The 11,971-nt window shown below is 42.1% G+C and overlaps 2 protein-coding genes across 2 annotated transcripts; both read left to right on the top strand.

Moving 5' to 3' along the window:
- Positions 1-1,201: 1,201 nt before the first annotated feature.
- Positions 1,202-9,788, top strand: LOC108254648 (xylulose kinase). The gene is made up of 9 exons (XM_026820346.1): positions 1,202-1,213; positions 3,447-3,578; positions 4,158-4,174; positions 6,281-6,431; positions 6,835-7,018; positions 7,080-7,268; positions 7,699-7,973; positions 8,356-9,015; positions 9,260-9,788. Exons 1-9 carry the CDS (start codon positions 1,202-1,204, stop codon positions 9,341-9,343), a joined length of 1,704 nt encoding a protein of 567 aa, XP_026676147.1. The 3' UTR covers positions 9,344-9,788.
- Positions 9,789-10,378: 590 nt separating this feature from the next.
- Positions 10,379-11,968, top strand: LOC103504911 (xylulose kinase). The gene is made up of 3 exons (XM_026820347.1): positions 10,379-10,697; positions 11,129-11,403; positions 11,786-11,968. The coding sequence occupies exons 1-3, from the start codon at positions 10,409-10,411 to the stop codon at positions 11,966-11,968; spliced, it is 747 nt and encodes a 248-aa protein (XP_026676148.1). The 5' UTR covers positions 10,379-10,408.
- The last annotated feature ends 3 nt before the right edge of the window (positions 11,969-11,971 follow it).

Raw genomic sequence — 11,971 nt, forward strand, 5'->3', positions numbered from 1 at the left:
TAAATAAAAATAATGCTCACACCAGATCTGTCAATCTGCTAATTCGTGGGTAGATACTCGTAGGTACCTAGGTACATACTTAATACCTAGGTACATTTTAATATATAACGCGAATAATTTTGGTTAAGGAAAACTATGTAGGCTTTATTTTCTGCTAAATCCCTTTTATTCTCTTTAATCTTGTAATAAAGAATTCCAACTATGTATTAATACACAAAACATAGACAGTTGGAAAAAAAACTCTTGAAAATTTACCTCCGAACATTTGAATTGGCACAAACTGTCAGGCCAGTTTGATAGGATTGGCACAAACCGCATAAGCTCGGGCCATTGGCCGTTCCAGACACGTCAGGATGGAGTCAAATGGCACAAATGAAGATTTCAGCAAAAGCTTCCTTGGGCTGGATTTCAGCACTCAGCAGGTAATTATACCTAAATAATATACATATTAGACCAGCCACTCACTATCAGGTAGACCTGACAGGTACAGCGGAAAAGGTTCACCTGTCAGGTCTACCTGATGAGCACACATACTATCAGGAAGACCTGACAGACGGACGTGATCAGATGTACCTGATGGTGGCCAAAAGTTCAATAGAGCGCAGCTCTTTATTGATATATTCGTAGTTTTGTTTACAATAGTTCCATATAAATTACAAATTAAAAAATTGTTGACATGTCACCACTGGCGAATCTGTACCTCAGTTCGAGTGGGCGTTTGACAACCTGCAGGTTGATGGTTTGATACTCTGGTGCTCATCCTAATTTGGACATGACGACGTTGGATGAGTCACCCAAGTCCGGTGTTTGGACTGTTGGGTTGTAGAACGTGGGAACGGATACCTCAGAAGAGGGCCGTATTTAGGGCAGGCGAGCTCTATTTTCCTCCTTTACTGTAGCCAGACTCCGAAAATTTGGAGCATCCACACTATTCCACACCCTCGATACATCACTGCTTGGATGACCGGGCCTTCCCCTCGAGAAAATCCTGGATATGGCCCTGCCTTAGGAACCCAAATATGATTTGCTTAGACTTGGAGCTTAGGAAGATTAATATAAATTTAATGAACAAGTAATTCACGACTGGTTTTTTTTTTTTTTTTTTTTTTTTTTTTGGGGAAAAAATGAAAAGGTTCACCTGTCAGGTCTACCTGATGAGCACACATACTATCAGGAAGACCTGACAGACGGACGTGATCCGATGTACCTGATGGTGAGTGGCTGGCCAAAAGTTCAATAGAGCGCAGCCCTTTATTGATATACCTACTCGTAGTTTTGTTTACAATAGTTCCATATAAATTACAAATTAATAATAGAAAGTAAAAATTGTTGACATGTCACCACTGGCGAATCTGTACCCCAGTTCGAGTGGGCGTTTGACAACCTGCAGGTTGATGGTTTGATACTCTGGTGCTCATCCGAATTTGGACATGGCGGCGTTGGATGAGTCACACAAGTCCGGTGTTTGGACTGTTTGGGTTGTAGAACGTGGGAACGGATACCTTAGAAGAGGGCCGTATTTAGGGAGAGCGAGCTCTAACCTACCTATAACTTTCCTAGTTTGTCCAAATAGTCGACCGGCCGTGCTTGTTTGTCCAAATAGTCGACCGGCCGTCCTTGCTTGTCCAAATTGTCGACCGGCCGTCCTTGCTTGTCCAAATAGTCGACCGGCCGTCCTTGCTTGTCCAAATAGTCGACCGGCCGTCCTTCTGAGCCCACTCCTGTCCATCAAGGTTCAGAGGTACCTCTATTATCAGTTCAGAGTTATCAGTCCATTGGTACTCCACCAGTCAGTACATTTTATAGAACTAGTCAGTCCATTTTGGTACTCCACTGGTTTATTGGTACTCACTAGTTTAGTACTCAGGTAATCGTGAACCAGAACGGACCTAACAGTTAGATCGGAGTGATAGTTCAGTTTAGTGATAGTGTAGCTCTCGTAAAAAGGTGAAATAAGTAATTCTGGAAACAACTTTTTGCTGCGTATTTTTTTTTTTTTTTTTTTTTTTTCCTTAAAAAAAGGGAAAAATTATCTATAAAACTCCGTGAATAAGTACAATTTGGTACATATATGACTACCTAAGATAAAATTTGGTACAAATATGACTACCTAATCAGAGGTACGTATATACCTATACCTGCTGTTTGCTGTAGCAAATTAAATGAACTTTGCGCTTTAATTTTGCTAGAACCGGCCTAGTTCGCTTGGAGGGTAGTACGTCTACCTTGTAAATGCTAGGATGCGGGTTCGATTCCCAATCAGGACGGATTTTATCCTATACAGATCAGGTTCGTTTTCGGAATGGCTGGTGCCTTTCTCCTATCCTCTCTTTCTTCTCTCTTCCATTTGGGGACGACAAGACCTCTGCAGTTGCAGTTCTCTCCATGAAACCTCTTAAAAAAAGATAAAGTAACCCGCAAATAGAGCAAAGTGGAGAGACATCACCTTCTCCCATAGAAGGCGCAACTTATGAATGAATGAACCCGCAAATATAAACCACATAATCAAACATCTTGGGAACCAGGCGTAAAATAACTTACCATCAGGGTTTCAATTTTCAATATTAGTACCTATTCCTAACTGTCTACATACATAGATGAGTAGGTACCTATGTACATGTATAACCTTTCGCTTTAGCAGGTATCCGTGTTGAGGAAATACTGACCCATAAGGAGAATGTCTTCACAGAGCCCCGCCAAGTCAAAACAGTTTGATAAGAAAGTTACCTATTGAACTTTTTGATAAAGGAATTATTACGTTATTTCCTTTTTCTAAGTACCTAACCTACCTATGACTTTCCTTGTTTGTCCAAATTGTCGACCGGCCGTCCTTGCTTGTCCAAATTGTCGATCGGCCGTCCTTGTTTGTCCAAATTGTCGACCGGCCGTCCTTGCTTGTCCAAATAGTCGACCGGCCGTCCTTGCTTGTCCAAATAGTCGACCGGCCGTCCTTATCATCATTAATAATGGAAGCTGCCTGCAAAATTTGAGCGACCTGTGGCTAAAGGTAAAGTCGTGACAAGCGCTAGTTCCTTTTGAGCGTTTTCCCTGTATAGCCCTAAATAGCGGAACTTTGGTCCGGAATACCGGCCGAACCGTACCTTCTGGAAACAAGGCTCTGTGGCAAGTTCGAGGGACTTTGGCGGAAATCTAAAAGCCTGAAAGTTGCGAACTCTTTTGAGCTTTTTCAAAGATTTGGCGTTAAATAGCGGCCGAACCGTAGGTAGTAAAACAAAAAATTTCCGTGGCAACAAAATTCGGTCTTCTTCCATCAATTTTTTAGGCAGATTCTCATCACTTTCCGTTTCACATGATTTTTTTCCGAGGGTTTGATAGACTCTCATATAGTCCCGACATTATAGTGAAGGACAAGATCGGAGAAAGCCAGCCGTTCCCAGAACAAACCCTATCTTATGAATAAAATCTTGTTTTCCGTTATGTTTCAGAGAATTTCTCTAGTGAGTAGTTTCGCGTGCTCTCTATTTCTCGGTGACTACGCCCCTATTGATTGGTCAGATGGATCTGGTATGAATCTGCTTGACATTAGCACCAAACGATGGTGTCCGGAATTACTAGAGGTGAGTTTAACGAGATGAAGAGACTATGCAACAGATGGGGCTGAACGACTGGGAGGAGTTGACACAACATAGAGTTCTTTGGAGGCAAGCAGTCTGGTCGGCACGGGATTCACATATCCCTAAACATTCTATACAACAGATGGGGGCTGAACGACTGGGAGGAGTTGACACAACATAGAGTTCTTTGGAGGCAAGCAGTCTGGTCGGCACGGGATTCACATCTCCCTAATACGCCATCGGTGTGAGTGTGAGTTTAACACTGTGAATACAGCCCAGCTTGGAGGGTAGCGCGCCTGCCTTCTAATTTTAGCGCGACGGATTTTAGCCTCAACAGATAGGGTTCGTTTTCGGAACCGCTAGATTTCTCCCATCCTGTCCTCCTTCTTTCTTCGCTTTCTGGACGATAAGACCTTAGCAATTACAGACGTTTTTCGATACCAACCACGCACAACGTTGCTTAACTTCAGTGGTTCATCAGAAACTGGTGTATTCAATGTATTATCGCCGTGCCCCTGGCTTGTGATGAGTTTGATACTTCGATCTCTACTCGTATATAAAGCAAGATCTGTAAGTTTTCAGGCAGTGTCCAAAGAAAGGTTGGAATTATCCGGTGAAATTAAGTTTGTTGTAGCCAGCCTAGTTAGCTCAGTTGGTAGTGCGTCTGCCTTGTAAGCGCTAGGCCACGGGTTCGATTCCCGCCCGGGGCGGATTTTATCCTGATGGGATGATGTTCGTTCTCGGAACGGCTGGCTTTCTCCTATCCTGTCTTCCTTCTCTCTTCGATTTCGGGACGATAAGACCATAGCAGTTACAGTTCCCTCTGTCAAACCTCTTAAAAAAAAAAAAACCTACGTCAATAGTTTGAAGAGACGCCCGGCATAAATCAACACGGAACAGAGTTTTGGTTAAAGGGTTAAAGAGTTATGGAGGTTTTTTTTTCGTTTTTAGGTGCCTTAAGGGCTAAATTTGGAATTAGTCATTTGCTTATTAGTTATAAAGGTGTGTCCAAAGATAGTCGACCGGCCGTCAATCGATATTGATCAACGAGGTAAATCTATGTCGTCAAGGCAGTGTGTATGGTTCAGTCGACATCGATCGAGAGTCGGTCGATCAGGTGGGCGAGAAGAGACACAAGACTTCCCATTTAGGTGCTGGGTCAACTCGAAAACACCAGAAAGTAACCTGTTGAAATATTGACAATCGAAAATACGAGTGCAAATTTTTTGTCGATGGTAACCCGGAACCTTATTCTTCTTTTTACCTACATGTGATGCTAATTCTTTTTTCCTTCTTTCTTTATTGTCATCCCACTTCTGACCCTCTTCAGCAACATGGCACAGTGTACTGGAACCGTGGTTTTGTCCAAACAGTTGACCGGCCGTCCTTGTTTGTCCAAATAGTCGACCGGCCGTCGATCGCCGAGGAGAAACTATGTTATCGAGGCAGTGTGGCCGGTTCAGTCAACGTCAATCGACGGCCAGACAAACCTTTATAAACCAACCTGACAAGTATATTAAGTCCGCCATACACGTTCAGACTCTCTGACAGAAGGCTGTGCGTGAGTGACTAGCCTTAGTAATATGTACCTAGTAATATGTGTCACATGCCTCGGTGGCGTAGTGGTCAAGACGCTCGCCTGGTAATCAGGAGGGCGTGGGTTCGATCCCAGCCGAGGTATGGAATTTTATCCTCATTTAATTGAGAATTTGACCACATAATAATGGAGCTCTAAGGGTTAGGTGGTAGAGAACGCCTAAGGCGTTAACCTCGCCTAGTGGTTGCCTTCCACTCAAGAGTCTATTATTATTATTAATAATATGTAGAGAGGTCCAAATTTTAAGGTGGTAGACTGGGCCAAGCAATTAGATGAACGCTTTTAAGTGCGGTGCACTTCTCTCTGATCTTTTTTTTTTTTTTTGGGGAAAAAATTTAATTTTTTGATTTTAACTGTGGTTTTTTTCGGGGGCATTTGCTGTGACATACAGGGACTTTATACCTTTAGGGCCCTCCGTTCACACTGCACAGTTTTTTACTGCGACGTTTTTTTACTGTCCCGTTTTTTTACTGGGACAGATTTTATTTTTCAAGTGGCGCATGCATTTAAATTGATGTGTTCACATTAACCAACGTTTACTGTCCAACAGTAAAAAAACCGTCGAACAGTAATTTGTACTGTCCTCTTGTCACTAGAATCTGTTCTGCCGTTCAACAGTAAAAAACCGTTGATGATTCAGTGGCGCTTGTAATTGAATGAGCGTGTTCACACTTGAACGCTCTGAACGTTGTCCGTCCGCTTTTTTTCTTGTCTCAACAGGTCTCAGTTCAAGTGGTAATCAACTGAACGGGACGTTTTTTTACTGTCTAGTGTAAGACCTTAGCAGATAGGTACAGATCAATCCATCAAACCTCTTAGGCCGGCGGCCACAAAGTGAGTTAAAACTCCGTATAAGTTTTAATCTCGGTTTAAGCCATATGATTGGCTGAAATTTTTGGAATTTTCAAAAATCTGATTGGTTGATTAAAAAAAAAAAATCAAAATTTTCAACGAATAAGATTTTTTAATCCGAGATTAAAACTTGAACCGGGTTTAAATTTACTTTGTGGCCCCCGGCCTTAAATAATAATAATAATAAAATCGGATAATTGACTTGTAAATTAAGAGTTCGTAGGTGAAAAACTAACTTTCATTCCCCTTGTTCCAGAACCCACAATGGCGTTATCCGAGGACCAGACAAGCACACTGTGACGGCGCCCACACTCATGTGGGTGAAAGCTTTGGACATCCTCCTAGATCAGCTTAGAGTGGAGGGCGCAGACTTTGGTAAACTGGTGGCGCTCTCTGGAACTGGACAGGTAAGTTAAAGGGTTAAAGAGTTATGGAGGTTTTTTTTTTCGTTTTTAGGTGCCTTAAGGGCTAAATTTGGAATTAGTTATTTGCTTATTAGTTATAAAGGTGTGTCCAAAGATAGTCGACCGGCCGTCAATCGATATCGACCAACGAGGTAAATCTATGTCGTCAAGGCAGTGTGTATGGTTCAGTCGACATCGATCGATAGTCGGTCGATCAGGTGGGCGAGAAGAGACACAAGACTTCCCATTTAGGTGCTGCAACTCGAAAACACCAGAAAGTAACCCGTTGAAATATTGACAATCGAAAATACGAGTGCAAATTTAAACCTTATTCTTCTTTTTACATGCGATGCTAATTCTTTTTTCCTTCTTTCTTTATTGTCATCCCACTTCTGACCCTCTTCAGCAACATGGCACAGTGTACTGGAACCGTGGTGCAAGGTCCGTGCTTCGATCCCTGGACCCGGCACATTTTCTCCACTCCCAGCTTGCCTCCTGTTTCTCCATCTCTCACTCTCCCGTGTGGATGGACGCCTCGACAACACAACAATGCCGCCAACTAGAGGCGGCTGTCGGCGGCCCAGAGGTAAGTTTTTTTTTAATTAATATTAGTTTTTATTTTTTTTTTTTTATTATTATTTTTTTGAGGAGCCCTGGTCAATCTACCTCAAGGCCACATTCTAGCCAACCCTGTAATATCGGATGAATACATGCTATTGCTTTGCTTCAAGAATGGGTCCCTGACGAGGGAGAGAATTCGCGACCAGTGTGCAGGGGGGCAGTGGGATATTTTCAACAAGTTCCTGGATAGTACGCCGCGTGGGAATTTTGGCAATATGGGTGAGTCAAAAGGGAGGAAATTTTGAAAATATGGGTCAGCGGAAAGGGAAATTAAATTGGTAAGTTATGAATAAAGGGGAAAAGACATAGGTCCTTGGGAAAAGAAACCAATCGAGAGGGAAAAAAACTACTACATAATTATTATTTAATGAGGGAGAGGAGGAATGAATGATAAATATGAAAAGGCACTAAATCAGTATGGGGGATAAATTGAAAAGGGACAAATAGAAGAAAGGAAAAGGGGGGGAAAACGGACTTGAAAAGGGAATCTTACCTACTCAAGAGGCTGGGAAATTTAGGAAAACGAGGATTTTTTTTTTTATTTTATTTTTTTAAATTGTTAACATTATTTATTCTTTTAATTTTTAATTTACCTTGTTTTTCTTCAATTTGTACTCATTACCCTTTTTTCTCGCCCATTTCCCACCAGGTATTTTCTACGACGCGCAAGAGATTCTGCCCTGGGCGCCACCCGGGGACTATCGCTACGACAAAGCGGACCAGCCCATCCCCAAGTTCACCTCCCTGGAGACCGAAATCCGCGCCCTGGTTGAAGGCCAATTTCTCGCCAAACGCGTGTTCGCGGAGCGGCTGGGACTTCGAATGTGCGCCGGTTCGAGAATACTGGCCACGGGCGGTGGCGCTAGTAACAAATGTCTGCTTCAGGTGTTGGCGGATATATTTAATGCCCCTGTGTATACACTGGTAAGCTTTACCTTTCTTTAACTCTAACCCTTTGATAAACCTTTCAAGGGATTTTTTCAAAGAGGTTTACTTTTTAAAGAGCTAAAGATTTTTTCAAAGAGGTTTGATAGAGGGAACTGTAAATGCTAAGGTCTTATCGTCCCGAAATTTAAGAGAGAAAGACAGGATAGGAGAAAGCCAGCCGTTCCGAGAATGAACATTATCCGTTCAGGATAAAATCCGCCCTGGTCGGGAATCGAACCCGCGACCTAGCGCTTACAAGGCAGACGTGCTACCAACCAAGCTAACTAAGCTGGCTATGTTCTTTTCGTGTTCAGCCATAGCATCAGTCAGTTATATCCAAATTGATTTAATACATTCTCTTTTTTTTTCCTCTTTCCAGGATGGTGTGGATTCAGCCAACTTAGGAGCGGCCTACAGGGCCAAACACTGTCACGACTGTCTACAATCAAAACTCTCACAATCATCTACCACCCCGTATAGCTCACAATCAAAAGACTCCCAACTTACTAGCCCATCCGAAGTGAATCAGCAAACTAACCCATTCCGAGACAACCAAAATACTACCCCATCTGGAGACTTTTCAAATACTAACCCATTCCTAGATGACCTGTCAAGCAATCAAAATACTAGCCCTACAAAAGACTTACTGAGCGTACAAGAAAACCAGAATTCTAGCCCAACAAAAGACTCAGTGGACGGACAAGACAACCAAAGTACTACCCCATCTAAAGACCCACTGAACGGGCGGGAAAATACCTCAGCTGAATCCCTCGATGAAAGCCCACTACAAGAAAACAGCACTGACCAACAAGCTAAAGACACTAACCAAGAGACTGATGAAACCTCCCAACACACTTCACAACCGAAAGACGCGATTTCAGAAGTTATTGGATCCAATACAGAGCTGGAGGTTGTTGACCCCAAGGCTGGTGCAGTAAAAGAAAATGAGGATGGATTTGGTCTGCCAAGTTTCTTTGAATCAACAGCGTGTGCACCGCCTGCTAAGCTCTTGTGTAGCCCCTACCCTGATGCTGGCAAGGTAAGAAATTTTACTTTCTATTACCTGTTCCTACTTAGTCTGTGGGGGGGGGGGGGACTTTAAACAGGGAGTATACTAGCCTGAACTTCCCTTGCTTAAAAAAAAAAAATCAGCAGTCAGGCTAATGCAATCACCCTAGTTAGGGCTGATTGAGAGGCTGACCTGTTGTTACACTTCCCACTATCGAACCTCTTTTTAAAAATACATATAGATAATAATTTCACCATTTTGTCACTTGTTTCAGATCTACGACCCAATGGTGGAGAGATTCAAGACTATCATTCAGAAGTTTGAGCAGAACCAAGAGAATGTTATCAAAAATAACTAATAATCAAGATTCTTTGTTTACGTAATGGCTAATCGCTGATCAGAGTGATCAGCAATAGCATTATTTTTTCAATGACAGATAACCAATAACTGACGTTAAAACCTAAACCATCATTTACAAGCTAACCTTCAAAGCTACATATAATATTTTGGGTTCAAATTCCCAAACAATTGGGTCTAAAATTTCAGTCGAAACATCTGGAAATGAACCCCTTCCGTTTGTCAGGATATTATCTCAATCACTGACCGGATTGAAGGTCTTCATTTTGAGACATGAATATTTAACATGAAAAAAATGACTTTGGGTTTTAAAAACTCAACAGTAATATTATTTGCAAAATCTAGTCTGTAATTTATTGACAAAATAAATCTTTTTACTATTTTATTCATCGGTATCTTAAAGATAATAATAAAATAAATCCATGATTTTTTCACTTTTTTTGAAATCGATATTTTTATTTCATTTTAATTTTCGTGAGTAATTTTGAACTGGATTCTATTAGTTAACTGACAGTTAACGGTGGTCCGAGCGTAAGAACTTGTTCCTTGGTCAATTTTTCCAATAAATACCATCGATGACGATAAAATTCCATGCCTGGGTTTTGGTCCTCTCTGTTTTTAGCCTAAGAAAAACAGTTTTTTTCTCTCTCAAAGCGAGACAGCAGGACTAGAGGGTCAAAAGTGGGACTGTACCGCCGAAAGCGAACGTTTGATCACTATGAAAGCAGTAGTCATTGTTCTCATTGCTTTTTTGAACACAATATGGGCAAGTTGTTTTGCTAGTCATCACAACCTAATTCATGCTCTCAATATACAGCATGTTGTGTCTGATAATAGTCAACCACTTGCTAATTACCACAAGTTACACATTTTCAAAAATACCATTATATGTATGTACCACATTTCAACTGTTTTCTCCCTATGTACGTCTAGGCTCCAGGGTTACCATAAACAGCTGGTATTTTAGCTTGCGGGAATAAAGGCTATTTGTATTTTCACTCTCGAAAAAATCGGGATACGGACTTCAGGGGTTAATTTCCACGGGTCATCAAAAAGTTGAACACCCATGAAAAAGTTCTCTCTTCTATTTCCAGGCATGGTTCTCAAACAGGGTGACGTGGCCATCAGTCTCGGCACGAGTGACACCCTGTTCCTAACGTCGCCTGCCCTGGTCAATCTACCCCAGGGCCACATCTTAGCCAACCCTGTAATTTCGGACGAGTACATGCTATTGCTATGCTTCAAGAATGGGTCCCTGACGAGGGAGAGAATTCGCGACCAGTGTGCGGGGGGGCAGTGGGATATTTTCAACAAGTTCCTGGATAGTACGCCGCGTGGGAATTTTGGCAATATGGGTGAGTTAAAAGGGAGGGAATTTTGGCAATATGGGTCGGCGAAAAGGGAAATTAAATTGGTAAGTTATGAATAAAGGGGAAAAGACATAGGTCCTTGGGAAAAGAAACCAATCGAGAGGGGAAAAAAACTACTACATAATTATTATTTAATGAGGGAGAGGAGGAATGAATGATAAATATGAAAAGGCACTAAATCAGTATGGGGGATAAATTGAAAAGGGACAAATAGAAGAAAGGAAAAGGGGGGGAAAACGGACTTGAAAAGGGAATCTTACCTACTCAAGAGGCTGGGAAATTTAGGAAAACGAGGATTTTTTTTTTTATTTTATTTTTTTAAATTGTTAACATTATTTATTCTTTTAATTTTTAATTTACCTTGTTTTTCTTCAATTTGTACTCATTACCCTTTTTTCTCGCCCATTTCCCACCAGGTATTTTCTACGACGCGCAAGAGATTCTGCCCTGGGCGCCACCCGGGGACTATCGCTACGACAAAGCGGACCAGCCCATCCCCAAGTTCACCTCCCTGGAGACCGAAATCCGCGCCCTGGTCGAAGGCCAATTTCTCGCCAAACGCGTGTTCGCGGAGCGGCTGGGACTTCGAATGTGCAGCGGATCGAGAATACTGGCCACGGGCGGTGGGGCTAGTAACAAATGTCTGCTTCAGGTGTTGGCGGATATATTTAATGCCCCTGTGTATACACTGGTAAGCTTTACCTTTCTTTAACTCTAACCCTTTGATAAACCTTTCAAGGGATTTTTTCAAAGAGGTTTACTTTTTAAAGAGCTAAAGATTTTTTCAAAGAGGTTTGATAGAGGGAACTGTAAATGCTAAGGTCTTATCGTCCCGAAATTTAAGAGAGAAAGACAGGATAGGAGAAAGCCAGCCGTTCCGAGAATGAACATTATCCGTTCAGGATAAAATCCGCCCTGGTCGGGAATCGAACCCGCGACCTAGCGCTTACAAGGCAGACGTGCTACCAACCAAGCTAACTAAGCTGGCTATGTTCTTTTCGTGTTCAGCCATAGCATCAGTCAGTTATATCCAAATATTGATTTAATACATTCTCTTTTTTTTCTCTTTCCAGGATGGTGTGGATTCAGCCAACTTAGGAGCGGCCTACAGGGCCAAACACTGTCACGACTGTCTACAATCAAAACTCTCACAATCATCTACCACCCCGTATAGCTCACAATCAAAAGACTCCCAACTTACTAGCCCATCCGAAGTGAATCAGCAAACTAACCCCTGTTCTTATAATATAAGATAGACC

This window comes from Diaphorina citri, unplaced genomic scaffold (assembly GCF_000475195.1).
Source record: "Diaphorina citri unplaced genomic scaffold, Diaci psyllid genome assembly version 1.1 scaffold140, whole genome shotgun sequence".
Lineage (NCBI taxonomy): Eukaryota > Metazoa > Arthropoda > Insecta > Hemiptera > Psyllidae > Diaphorina > Diaphorina citri.